General features: G+C 36.3%; 2 protein-coding genes across 5 annotated transcripts; one reads left to right on the top strand and one right to left on the bottom strand.

Moving 5' to 3' along the window:
- Positions 1-414: 414 nt before the first annotated feature.
- LOC21391018 (protein IQ-DOMAIN 31) lies at positions 415-6,363 on the top strand. Of its 4 annotated transcripts, none has more exons than XM_024177236.1 (8): positions 415-575; positions 730-769; positions 1,716-1,826; positions 2,079-2,372; positions 3,350-3,553; positions 3,865-3,942; positions 4,574-5,783; positions 6,009-6,363. In XM_024177236.1, the coding sequence occupies exons 3-8, from the start codon at positions 1,746-1,748 to the stop codon at positions 6,038-6,040; spliced, it is 1,899 nt and encodes a 632-aa protein (XP_024033004.1). In that variant the 5' UTR covers positions 415-575; positions 730-769; positions 1,716-1,745; the 3' UTR covers positions 6,041-6,363. The 4 variants fall into 4 exon arrangements, with proteins under 4 accessions (XP_024033004.1, XP_024032758.1, XP_024033052.1 ...); XM_024176990.1 differs by having other exon boundaries at positions 730-785; XM_024177284.1 differs by lacking the exon at positions 415-575 and having other exon boundaries at positions 609-769.
- Positions 6,364-7,747: 1,384 nt separating this feature from the next.
- LOC21391017 (ABC transporter A family member 2) lies at positions 7,748-13,469 on the bottom strand. The gene is made up of 16 exons (XM_024161264.1): positions 13,380-13,469; positions 13,001-13,232; positions 12,472-12,641; positions 11,716-11,901; positions 11,530-11,625; positions 11,242-11,442; positions 11,005-11,164; positions 10,709-10,920; positions 10,395-10,512; positions 10,195-10,271; positions 9,974-10,063; positions 9,659-9,802; positions 9,298-9,570; positions 9,119-9,199; positions 8,276-8,452; positions 7,748-7,954 (listed from the first exon to the last, which is right to left on the bottom strand). The coding sequence occupies exons 1-16, from the start codon at positions 13,467-13,469 to the stop codon at positions 7,748-7,750; spliced, it is 2,514 nt and encodes an 837-aa protein (XP_024017032.1).

Genomic DNA, 13,469 nt, shown 5'->3' with positions numbered 1-13,469 from the left:
ATTTTTAGGAAAAAAAAAAAAAAACCGTTGCCCACTCGCGCGTGGGAATATGGTCTTAGGTGCGAAGGGTAAATAAGTAATTTGACTTATGCTTGGGAATAAAGAAGCTGGACACTTGGTTCCGAAGTAACTGCGCTTGGGACAACCAACGCCACCACACTCCTTTATTCAAAAGCGTTTCTTTCTTCCCCTACGCTCCCCCCCACTGTAATCCTATCCTATACCGTGTGATCAATCATCAATCAATCATCAATCCCGAGACAAAAAAGTTAGACCGAAGTATTTCATCCAACTGGTCACTTACCAAAACTTCACCTACTTTCTACTACATTTAACCGCACAGAATCCTATCTCCCTATTTTATCCATTTTCTTTTTTGAGTATTTATTTTTTCGGGGGCTCACCAGTCGAAGAGTTAAGAGTACAGAGCAGTAGAGTAAAGCGAAGCAGAGCAGAGAAGCAAAAAAGAAAGGAAAAAAAAAAAAAGGAAAAAAAACTGATGAAGCTTTAGATCGACATTTCCTTGATTTCCAAGCTCTCTCTTTCTCTCTCTAGCTCTCGCTTTCTCTCTCATGGTACACTTCCCTTTTATCTCTCTATCTCGCTTTCTATAGTGTACTGCCGCTTGCAGTTTCAGAAATCTGCTCGTTTTGTAGCTCTATCATTTTCTTTTCTTTTCTTTCATTTTTTTCCGGGAAAATGTTCTTATGGTTTGAGGTTGCTTTCCAGGAATGGTAGATTTGGAGTTCCGGAGTCTCGCATTCGTCAGGTGAGCTTCAGATCTGGTGAGCCTCAGCCTCAGCTTCAGCTTCCTTTTTTTTTTTTTTTTAAAAAAATAATTTTTGTTTTTTGTTTTTCGTTTTGCATTTTCTGAGTATCTTAGATCTCGTCTGTTCTAGGGTTTCTTAGTTGTTCAATTTCGAGATTCGGCATTTTCGTTGGAGTTTGATTTCTTTGCATTTTGTTTTCAAATTTGCTTATTTTTGTATTTATGCAGCCAATGGAACTGTAAATTTGTAACATTTGGTATTGGCTACGCCTAATTGAATTTGTTTTTTTGCTTAATTGGTTGGGTTATAATGCTTAATGTAACAATTTAAAAGCCCACTGAGAGGGAATGTATTTCAGTTCAAATTCTTAATCATTTTGACTTGGATCTGTTGGAAGTAATGATTACATAATTTAGATTAAGTAGTCAAAATTCTTTTTTTTTTTTGTTAAAGTTTGTGACAGTAATTTAAAGCTCAATCTTTAAACTTTCTGTGTTTTTTTTTTTCTTTTTTGAAAGATTCAAGCTTTTTAATTTCTGCTTCTGAATTCTTTATTTTACTTGAGGAAATCTTTGGGTTTGAAGCAGTAACATACTTTCCTTGATACTGTGCTAGAAGTCTAGAACTGGTTATCTAATAAAACTAGTCTTAGATTAAAATTTTATTGAAAAAGCAGTGATTTGACTCTTCTTTACTTGTTTGATTTCTGCAAGTATAAGGAAGCAATTATTGGTGCGATTTTCCTGGTATATGAATTTTTGTGATGGTGAATATTTTTTGGAGTTTTTTTTAATATTTTTTTGGGTTTAAAAGTACTATTTTAGTTTTATTTTATTTAATTCTAAATAGAAAGTACTTTTTTAGTTTCCAACTATTAGATTCTGTAGTTTATGTATGTGAGAGTTGATATATGTATATATATTTTAAATTCTTGATTATTTTTAGATTTTGGCTACTGGTGTTGGCATTCGTGCAATGGGCAAGTCGCCAGGGAAATGGATCAGGGCAGTACTGTTTGGGAAGAAGTCAAAAGACCACATTTCAAAAGGAAGAGAGGTATTGAACAATTTGTTTAGTTGCAGTTTAAAAAATGTATATTCATTTTTTTAGGGGAAAAAATGAATATATGTATGTGCGAAGTTGTATATTTATTCCAAGCTTGATACTCAGAAGATTTGGTATGATTTTCATTTTCTGCTATTCAAGTAAAGTATAATTGCATTGCCACCTATATTAGTATCATTTTGATCATGAATAAATTATTATTATTATTGTTGTTATTTTTATGTTCTTGCTCACCGCTTTTAGAAACTTGCAAATGAGAGAGAGGTGGTGGTTGCTGCAAAGACTTCAGGAGCTGATTTCGCTTCAGTTTCACCTACTTCACAACCATTACCTATTACCACTGAAGGAAATGAAGGGAAGTTAGGGTTGGAGAACAAGGAAGGTGAAAATATATATGGTGACGGGGGAACTGTTTTTCCAGGGAGCGAAAATGTAGAGACACAGGGATCCATCCCCCAAGATGTACCAAGTGATCCTGAGCAAATTAGGAAAGAGCAAGCGGCAACTATTGTGCAGGCTACTTTTAGGGGTTATCTGGTAAATCTCTCGATAAACAACCCTTCATTTAAGAAAGAGTAGAAGTTATTTAGACATCGTTCACTTCGCAGATTCGAGTTTTCAATTCGAACTAAGATGTGACATTTTTTGAGAACTTTTCATTGTAGCAGAAAAAGTTAAATGTGACATTTTCTGAGAGCTTTTTATTATAGAAACCTAAAACTGAAAACTTAAATCGGTGAAATGAACGAGCTTTAATTAGAATACTACTTTCTCCAAAGGTGTTTTTAATTGTTATAGTAGGTTGTGTCCACCTCCTTAAATTTGAGGAGTTCTAGGCGCGCACATACGAACATACAAGCACACAGAAACTCTATTGTAAAGGGTGTAGTTAGGTGCCTGGCCAGGCATACTTTGAGATGTCGGACCATCAGGCATCCACTTTAGCTTCGTAGAAACAACAATTCCTATTGTTGAATAATTGACTAGTGGGTTAGCTTACCAAGAGCGCCTCTTTGTTTCTAGGAGTCGACCCTATGACCATTTTTTGAGCTTATATCGAGCGTTTTCCTTGTTTCAACAGGGATTTGTCCAACCAAACCTTAATCTTAACGTATGGAGCCGACGTCGGTCACGTATAGCTTGCTAAGTAACTAAAGGCTAACTGAGGGTCACCACTCCTCGTCCTTTAGTTACTTGAGCGATCAAACGGAAAATAGGAGTTTATCTCTCCCCAATCCCAACCTTCCTCAGGATCTCATCTTTTTCAATATACAGACCAACCAGTGCCGTCTTCTCGTTTGCAGACATTAAATTTTATTAAATTTTTTGGTAGCAACTTTGGTGCTTTGAGACTTTCTATTGTTGACTGGTTCTCATTATTTGCTTTACAGATTGTTCAACGAGCTCTGATATGAATGCATTTTTCTTTTTAATTTCAACTATTGCTCACTGTTTTTTATGGGATTAAATAAAATACAATTTACTGATTTGGTTATTTGGTATATGATGTGAAGGCTCGCCGAGCATTTTGGGCCCTGAAAGGCATCATAAGGCTGCAGGCACTTATTCGTGGGCACTTGGTTAGGAGACAAGCTGTTGCCACTTTGTGTAGTATGCTGGGGATTGTCAAGTTTCAGGCTCTAATTCGTGGAAGAAGGATAAGAACTTCTGATATTGGGCTTGAAGTGCAAAGCAAATGCAATCTCGCGATGCCTATGGTAAATATCCTTGAGCTTTCCTCTTTATTCTTGTTCTATCCTTTCCTCCAATTGTGTGAGAACTATGACAAACATTGAGATTAATGTGCTGTTTGGTTTGTAGTTTAAACCATAATTCAAACCTTTTGGTTACAGTTTTCTCTTATAAAAAATTGAATTTCTATTCAAACCTATGAACCGTGGGCCATAAGTTGATCAGATACAGTTATTCTACTGTATGTGAGTACTTTGTCTAGACTGGCAGCACATGTAAATTTCTGTTCAAATAGTGCTAGATCTGACATTATTTTCTTTCCTACCATTTGCATCAGGGTGGCAAGCTGGATCCTGTTGGCGTTAATATTTCTACACAAATAACGAAGCTGTCAATAAACGCTTTCATTCGAAAGGTATGACCAGAAGGCGGGGACTGTACTGTGCCTGCTCTGCTATTATTTCTGTACATATTTATTTAATCATTATTCTTTTATTAGTAATTGATGGAGCTGTCGAAAGAACACAGATAACTAAAACCTTGATATGAATATTATGAATGTGTATGAAGAAGATATTATTATTGATCGTTTAAAACTTTGCAAATTTTTGAATGATATGAATTTAGGGAGTGCGAATCATGAAGCTAAGTTTATAAATTCTGATTCTGAACACGGAATCTGTTGAGCTTGTTCACTTTATATGAAACTCTGTGGTAGTTCATAAATATGATTAAGAAACTTGTATTTTGGGAACATTCATTGTTGTTTGTGGTAATTCTTTGCTTATTTATTTGTGACATGACGTTAAAATAGTTTGATTGCCACATTTACATCAATATCTTATAGAAATACTTCCTTTTCTTTCTTAATGGCGTAAATGTAAATAAAATAATGACTTGTAACTTGTTGCTGAACAAACAAAATCTTAGGTATCAGGTGATTTGGACTACTGCCATTCAACTCTTATTCATTTGCAATTGACGATCTAGTTTATTATCTTCTCCTTACATTTTATTTTATTTTTTTTGTTGGTTTGTTGCTTTAGCTTCTTGCTCCATCACCCAATGTGATGCCTCTGCATGTGCACTACGAATCTGGTGATCCAAATTCTGTTCCGAGCTGGTTGGAACGTTGGTCATCAACCCATTTTTGGAAACCAATTCCCCAACCTAAGAGAGTTCTGGATACAAAATCTCAGAAAAAGCAGGGCAATGGTCAGATAGCAGAACCTCAAGCGAGCAGATCGAAGCGAACCCGGAGATCACATTCCACAAATGTTGAAAGTGTCTCAGTGCACACAACTTCTGAACTTGAGAAACCCAAACGCAGCTTTAGAAAAGTTTCAAGCCATCCAGCAGAACCGGTGCAGGAAAATCCACAAATTGAGCTTGAAAAGGTTAAACGAAACTTGAGAAAGGTTCATATCCCTGTAGTGGAGAACTCTGTCCAGTCAGAAGTTGGAATTGAGAATCCACCAAAGCAGAGTCTTGAAAACGAGTTTAGCAGTTCAAGTCATGATGGTGTAGAACAATGCATTAATAATGGTAGTGAGAAGGTAAAGAAAGAGCCAATGTCCAATGACAAGGTAAAGAAGGAGGCAACATCCATTGAGAAGGTAAAGAAAGAGACAGCACCAAGTGAGAAGGTGAAGAAAGAGACAACACCCGGTGAGAAGGTGAAAAAAGAGACGACATCCATTCTGCCTGAGGTAGAAGCAGTCCCCGAGCCAATAGTAACCAAGGAGGTACCTGAGTTATCATCTGGTGACCGACCTATAGCTGATGATAAGCCTCCAGTAGAGAGCACTAGCAAAGAAGAAATTGTGCCTGATGAGCAAGCTACAGTTGAATCACAGGTTCTAACAGAGAACACTAAAAAAGAGGAAAATGTTTTAGCTGCAAACGGAGGGTTGGTACAAAAGGAAGACTTGACAAGCATTGACAACCAGAAATCAGGCAGGAAAGCTTCTACTCCAGCCAAACAAGAACGTGCGGAGAATGGGGTACAGACTGCTCCTGCTTTGCCAAGCTATATGGCAGCAACTGAATCTGCAAAGGCAAAGTTGAAAGTGCAAGGCTCCCCAAGATTTGGACAAGATGAGACAGAGAAAAATAACCTCAATCGTCGTCATTCACTGCCATCTTCCACAAATAGCAAAATCAGCTCACAGTCACCAAGAACACAGAGATTGGTTCAAACCTGCAGCAAGGGAGGAAAAAAAAGCGATAAATCTCTATCCTCTCGAGATGGGAATGGTATGATTTGTTCTTTGTGAAAAGTTGACTCTCTTTTACCCATGGACATTGAACTATGTTGCATGTACCGCTTTCATTATTGAAAAATATTTTTCTAATAGCTTGACAATGCTTATTAATTGTTATTCAAGATATGAGCAGCATTTTTCTTTTTGTTACATGATTAAGTCTTGATATTCAATTTATTAGATTTACTGCCTTCTAATAAAAGTTTTATTTTCGTAGGAAAAGTGACACAAGCAGAGTGGAGAAGGTGATTTTTGAGGGTTAGCGAGTTTCTTGGAGCTCCAAAACAAAGTGGCTTATGTTCGACATGAGTATTTGATTTATGTATTTGTGATTTCAAAGTGTTGTGAAACTCTAACTGTCTATAGTTAGAAGGCTGTGTGGGGCCAAGGGCCGTTCGTGATTTTCTTGCACTTTGAGTGTTTGTGAGTGAATGTACATCATAGGTTTCTAGTTTTTCATGACACAATCTGCATCAATTGAAGCTGTGTTGGTTTTGACATTATTTCTTACATTCATGATGTTATTATGTATAGTGGTCATCATTTTAAATGTGATTTTGTGGGGATTGTTACGTTCTTGAATCACAAACTTATCTGTGCCTGTTTGGTTGCCCCATTTCATCTATATATACACGAGGAGTTTGCAGTTCTAACTATATATTTCATGTGGGACAGGTGTGAATAAATCCACTTCTTTCCTTTCATTTTTGTTTTGTTTTGTTTTTGTCTTTCTTTTATTATTATTATCATTATTATTATTTTTATTTTCATATTTTTGTTTCTTGTGTAGCTTGATTCCTTTCTTTGCTGGGTAACAGCAGATGACAATAGTATTTTTTACGGTAAATGTTTCATTTGGATGTTCATGCGCACACAAAGGCACTTGGTTTCTTCCTCGTATCGTTTGTCTCTAGTTCTAGAGATTTACAAGGTTTTGTAGATTTAAATTGAGTAGACTTCTCTCTATGACTATTTAGGAGTATTCTACCAGCTAACTGTTTCCATATTCTTGAATCTTTTGTTCTCATTACTGTAGTCAGCATCATTTCTTTATTTTTGTTGCTGTCATGGCAGTCACTTCAACATCTCCTATGGTGGACTCTTTTTCACCAAATGAAGCAGAAACAAGAACTCGTGCATCATATGAATACCGATTGTTTGGAAGTTATTCAAGCTCTGAACTAAGATGTTGTCAACAATTCAATGATTGTGAATCTCTTGTATGGTGTTCATGTTTTACATCTTATTTTGGTGCATCTTTTATGCATATTTACATAGAGGCCAAACAGCCAATAAGGCGGCTCATGGCCTCACAAAACATGCTCTTAGGATAAAATGAAAACATTGTGGTTGAAAGATGTTCCCTCACCTTTAGCTTTTGTTGTACTATGAAATTTCCTTGATTTTTAAACAAATGCTACTTTTTCTGAGAAGCTTTTAAAAAAAAAAAAAAAAAAGAATGTCTACCACTTATGGTTGTGTTGCTGCCTAACTCATTTCATTCGAATAATTTGGAAAAATGATTAAAACAAGATCTCCCTCCTTAACTTAGTTGTGTTGCTGCTTAACTCATTTCATTCGAATAGTTTGGAAAAAATAATTAAAACAAGATCTCACTTCTGAGAAAACATGCAAATATAGCGCATAGCAACATAGATGGATCCAAGCGGGGTTTAGTGGGGGCTTGTATTCTTTTTAAAAAAATAAATATAAATATGTAATTTATTATATTAATATACGCATAGCCAAAAAAATCTATACCCCTGAACTTCAGTAGAATCATTTTCCAATGATCGATTGAAGGCGGATCATTAGGAAATGATTCTTGAATGATTATCTACTGAAGTATTTTATACCCCTGAACTTCAGGAACCTGTGAAATTCTTTCTTGAAGGCGGATCATTAGGAAATGATTCTTGAATGATTATCTACTGAAGTATTTTATACCCCTGAACTTCAGGAACCTGTGAAATTCTTTCTTGAAGTTACTGCCAAAGAAGCTATTGGTTCCACATCTGGTGGTATTGGCATTTCAGCCGAGTGGCCGGATATGCAGAGAGCACCAAGATCATCTTGCTTCCAATGCACTTCCACCATTTTCCCTCTAGGATTTTCTTCTGTTTCGGTTCCTGGAATTCCCACCAATGTAGCTCCCAAAGGTACCTGCGTTAACATTACAATGGAACAAGACAAATATAAAAGAGATGACAAGAGTATTAGCAAATGAAGTTTGCTAAGGAATGTGCCGTGGCACGCGCGCGTTTTTCTTTTTATGATTAGTAAATAGTGAGCGTCGCTGGATTTACACGGTGAATCCTGAATTTACCCCATGATCAAATTTGACAAATCCGGGATTCACCAGGATATTTGATCTTGGACGTGACTATAGGAGGTCAATGTGGACTATATTTCAACTAAGCTAGCAATGACCTTCTAATTTCTACGTGTAAAAAATGAATTGTAGAAGCTTTTAGTTGTGCTTACTTCAATTGACATTCCAGATGATAAGTTGAGTGTGACGAATTTCCCCTCAGCTATGGCATTTTCTAGCTCTGCCCTCCGTGCAATACTCAAGAAAACCTCTTCAAGGCTTGTGAAACTAATCTGAATGTCAGATATACCAAATTCACTCTCTCTGTTTTGGACCTCAGCAAAACAATCCTATTTTCAACAATATTGTCAATCCAAAGGTGCAGAAGTTAATTCAACCAAGAATGTAAGGTAGTGCATGAAAAAAGAAAAAAAAAGAAAAAGAAAAAAAGAGACTAAAGTAAGGAACATAATGTTATCTAGTAAAAAAAAAAAAAAAGAAAAAGAAAAAAAGAGACTAAAGTAAGGAACATAATGTTATCTAGTTAGCATTAGCAATACGTGTTGAATGTAGTATATACCAATTACCAAATGGATATAATTCTAATGCAACAGGAAGATATCTCAAATTTGTTATTTAAGTGAGAAAATGATAGGCAGAAAACATGGATTAGATTGAGAATTTTGTGATTGCGTATGTAAAATACCCTATTGGTAGAATATAGTTTTGAACTATCAGATTAAGAAAAGTACGATAATTAAACCTAACTTGCCACAAAATTGGACTAATAAAGTCGTCAATTTAAATAGAAGAAAGTGACATTTGATTATTCTTATGCTGAGGATAGAGTGACGAAAGATCAAAGCTTTGTGTGTGTCAAAATTCAACGGAAAATTCAAAATCATCTTTCTTATCAATACAATTAAAAGTGTTTAATCTTAAACCATGACTTTACCAGAACGCAAAATATTGCTTTCTTAAAGTGAGACAAAGTAGAAGAGTGAGGATATGCTTACAGGAAAAAGTACTTCTCTATTTCGAGGAATGGCAAAAGTCAAAAAAGACTTGTTCTCTTCCTTTGGTACAACATCTAAGTGCTGACAAATGAGCCCTATATATGTTAGAAACCAAACTTTCACGTAAAAAAAAGAAAAAAAAGAGAGAGATTTTCAAACCATTAACTTATTCAACATACAGTTTTGAAGAATTGCTTCACATCCTCATGAGTGTGTCCATTGGAGCTTTTGACAAAACTCACATGAACAACAAATCCGGTCCCGAATCGCGTCTTCAATCTGCTTGAGTTCCCAATACACTGGAGCTTGCCATTAGCCATTATTCCAATCCGGTCACCAAGAATGTCGGCTTCTTCCATTGAGTGTGTTGTTAGGACTATTGCGCGCCCTCTCTTTGCTTTCAGTATGATGTCCCACACATGTCTTCTTGTTATTGGATCCGTACCAGTTGTCTGCATATCGCAGTCTAAATAAATCACTTGACTTGCGCAACAAGTAATTGAAACATGTGGAGGAAAAGCGCTGTTTTGATCTACATACGGGTTCATCTAATATGAGCAATTTTGGATCGCCAATAAGGGCTATTGCAAGGCTAAGACGACGTCTCATTCCTCCGCTGTAACTGCCTGCTTGCTTTTTGGCTGCCTCAGTGAGCCTCACTTCCTCTAAAGATTTTTGAACAACCTGCATTTTACTTCCTTTAGAAGTCATTTATCTTATGCAGAGTGAAAAAATATCTTGTTTTGCTAAAAAATGGGAGTATACTATAGAGATGATTAGGTTATGTTTAGACTTGAACATTTTGTGAGTAGCAAAGCATGTGAAAGAACCTTTCAATTTTTGTGTATTACATACAGATTGTATTGAAGCTTGGTGTAAGCCCTTAATGCTGGCAAAAAGTTGGAGATGCTCTTGCCCAGATAGTGCATCCCAAAGAATATCAAACTGTGAATATAAAAGCATAAAAAGAAGGGTCAGTCTCAATTCTCGGAAAACTTCAAAACGGTGAAAACTTCTTTAGACTGTCCACATGACACAGAAAAATGCCTAGAGAAAGATCAGAGAGAGCATATCACCTGAGGACAAACTCCTATCAATTTTCGGATTCTTGATATGTCGACAGAGCTTCGTATGGAATTCCCAGAGATCAATGCTATTGAGGCGGTCCACAGTATAAGATGTAAAGAAAAATGAAGAATAAGATTACACTCCTCTATGCTTTATGATCAATATTTTGACTGCTGAACACGAATATATCTAACAACAAGCATGTTACCATCACCACCAGTGACTGGAGTTATTCCAGTCAAACAATAGATTAGTGAAGTCTTCCCAGCTCCACTGGTTCCAAGTAGACAAAATAACTGATCCCTTGCAATGTTCAACCACAATCCCTGAAGATTATATGCTATAATCAGACTTTACCAAGTCACTTAAGAAAAAAGAAAAAGAAGAACGAAAAACATAAGGCATGGAAAATTAGATTGGGAAACAAAAACAAATTTGATCATGAAGTATTCAAAGAGGCCAGAAGCAAGGGACATTTTCTCAACCTAGATAAAATAAATCATTTTAACTTGTTTTGTTTACCTTGAGAGCATGGAAAGGTGGAATTTTCTTGCATTTGAAGCAACCGATGTTCGTGCTCGCGGGATGTATCTTTACAAGGCCGCGTATCTGAACTGTGATTTTTGTGTCGTCTATACCTTCTTTAATTTGTCGCTTTATGATGTTCTCCTCCTCAAGGACATCTTCGTCTTCTGGAGGATTGAGCTCCTCTATGCAACTACAAATGGCACCGTCTATGAAGAGAAAGGAGAAAATATGTCAAGTCCTAATAAAACAACCAATCTAAGCTTTCTAGAAAAATATCGTAGTCGATTTACCTTGATCTTTGTTCCCGGCTCTTCCTGTCCAGTATCGAAAATTCAAAAAGTAAAACATTGATTTCCTTACACCATATTCATCTGGGAGAATGTTATCCAAGTAGATTGCCAATACAGACCAGAGGAAGAATGTAGCCACAAACCACCGAAAAATTTCACTCTGTAAAGTACAAATTTTAAGACATGCATCAATAAGTAGAACTAGCCAAATTGAACATTGTGAAATTCGGTACATACGATTGTTATCAGACACTCGGCGTCATTTGATGCACATTCTGACATTCTACTCCAGCTGATCCCAACATCTTGAGGACTAGAAGTTGCATCAGAAAGCAACCATAGAGCTTTGGTCAGAAGATTAGGAGGGAAGAAGGACCAACCGGTTCGGAACCTTTTGGAGAAGCGGTGACTGTAGGAAAAATTTAGTGTTCCAACAAGCTGCAGACACAGAAGTGGAGTATGGTGTTACTAATCTAATGTATAAACTCTTTTTTGTGAAACATTTGAATCAAGGGTAAATTCTGCCTCAGTCATTGAGCCGATGATGAAGATCGAGAAACCGATGGTCGAAGATGATGAGGACTTGCTCATGAAGGCTGACAACATGAAGCCAAAGGCAAGCTGTGATAAAATCACGTTAGAGAAATGTATTAAGGAAAACAGCATGGCTTAACTGATAACAAATTATAAAGACAGGAAAACAGACTTTACCATGTTGAGTTGAAATAGGAAGAACACAAGAAATACAACTGCAGAACTGTTGTTCAAGAAGAGGTCAAATTGAAAAAGCATTCCGAAAAGGACAGTGAATAGTGATGACAGAAGTGTAAGAATTCCTTCCCATGTGAACCATGACAACCAGTATGCAGACTCATAAAGACCCATCATATTCATCCCCTGCAGCAAGATCAAAATTTTCTGAGTAAAAAATTTTGACTCTCACACCATCATAAGTTTTTTTTTTTTTTTCATTTGAACTTAAGGGCATCTCTAATGTAGTGGCAAACTCCAATCTTAAACTTTTAGTATCAAGAAAGTCTAATTTTGAACAGAGCTGCGTGAAAAAGTAAAATCCATATAGCCGACTCTAATTAACTTGGGATTAAGGCTTATTGTTCTTGTTGTTGTATTTGAGTACGAAATCACTCCCCAGAGAGGCGCTATTTTGATGAGAAATTTGGCATATACATTGTGCGTGGATATGCCAAATTTTTACATTTGACCGCCGTTGATTGATGCACTTACGTTTTCATTTAAACATTACCATATTGTCGTGTTCAACTTATTTTAAAATTTGGAGTATACTTTCATAAGTTCTAAAGATTAATAACTGTGCACAAAAAGTAGATATAACATTATGCATTGGAGTACCAGATACGCTATACTTCACATTTCTTATTTTCACATACAAGAATGAGATTGACATTTACATTGCAGATGCTCTTAAAGGTTTTAGCTATATTTTACCTGCCGAAGTTTTAGTTCTTTCTCTGCCACCAAAGAACTCATTTGAAACACAAAACCGAAAATGGCAGTTGCAAGGAAAAATGGAGGTCCAAGTACTGTTATTGCAGATGTGATTTCGACCTTTGGATGTGCAAATTCCTTAAGAGCAACAACCCAGCTAAAGTTTGGAACTGATCATATTGTGGAAACTCATCAGTAAGTTACATATCTAGACCAGTACAAAAATGGAGGCCAAAACTTAGTTCAATGAAAACAAAACAGCCAAAAAAGGGAATTTTTCCGGAGGGACCTGTCCTTTTTAGCTATTTGTAGTTATTGCTGTTTTAACTGTTTTAACTGTTGGACTATTTATTTAACGGAATGAAACAGTTTTGTAGTACGTGCTGCAAATTTTTAATGCGAACACTTACAAATCAGACTATATAAAATTTTAATCCAAATGTTAAAATAACAATAACTACCGTTAGTTAAAAAAGACAGGTCCTACCACAGAAGTTCCCGAAAAAAAAGGAAGGAAAAAATTTGGTACCTCCAATAAGAGACCTGGCAATTTCGCGCTCTGCAGCAATCTGAAGCGGGATTTGAAACTTCAATGTTGGCTGTTCAAAATATCCTCGCTTTGCAAGAGGAGTTGAGTTGGTCTGAAGGCCATAGCTGATCACAGTAGCATTTATTTCGGCAAAATGCAAAGCTCCCGGAGAGCGCATCGGATTAGCATACAGCCATTCATCCACTTCAGCTGCTGTTCTAAATGACTTGACCTGCAGATAATTAACAAAGTTTGCACAAAAATCAGTTTTTGTTTCCCCCTACAATTTTCACCTATAGCATTCTTTGAATTCTCACCATCACATAGTTTATCAGTTCTTCAAAGTTTCATGTAGATTTAAACATTAATTAATGTTCACATTTTGAAGAGGGAAAATTAGGAGACGGGCAACTTCAAACCATGGTGAGAATGTGAATAGGGGTGAATATTTTAAACTAAGGTTCAACAT

This window comes from Morus notabilis, unplaced genomic scaffold (genome assembly GCF_000414095.1).
Source record: "Morus notabilis unplaced genomic scaffold, ASM41409v2 Scaffold9, whole genome shotgun sequence".
In the NCBI taxonomy this organism is placed as follows: Eukaryota; Viridiplantae; Streptophyta; class Magnoliopsida; order Rosales; family Moraceae; genus Morus; species Morus notabilis.
The sequence above is the reverse complement of the archived record's forward strand: the minus strand, read 5'-3'. Positions and strand labels throughout refer to the sequence as shown.

What these genes read in the sequence shown, in the direction of transcription:
- LOC21391018 (XM_024177236.1), top strand. Translation starts at nt 1,746, where the DNA reads ATGGGCAAGTCGCCAGGGAAATGGATCAGGGCAGTACTGTTTGGGAAG. An exon ending in CTACTTTTAGGGGTTATCTG is followed by an intron (nt 2,373 to 3,349) that starts GTAAATCTCTCG and finishes TATGATGTGAAG; the next exon opens with GCTCGCCGAGCATTTTGGGC. An exon ending in ATCCTCTCGAGATGGGAATG is followed by an intron (nt 5,784 to 6,008) that starts GTATGATTTGTT and finishes TTATTTTCGTAG; the next exon opens with GAAAAGTGACACAAGCAGAG.
- LOC21391017 (XM_024161264.1), bottom strand. Translation starts at nt 13,469, where the DNA reads ATGTTGAACCTTAGTTTAAAATATTCACCCCTATTCACATTCTCACCA. An exon ending in TAATTTTCCCTCTTCAAAAT is followed by an intron (nt 13,233 to 13,379) that starts GTGAACATTAAT and finishes AATTATCTGCAG; the next exon opens with GTCAAGTCATTTAGAACAGC. An exon ending in CATCTGGAATGTCAATTGAA is followed by an intron (nt 7,955 to 8,275) that starts GTAAGCACAACT and finishes ATGTTAACGCAG; the next exon opens with GTACCTTTGGGAGCTACATT.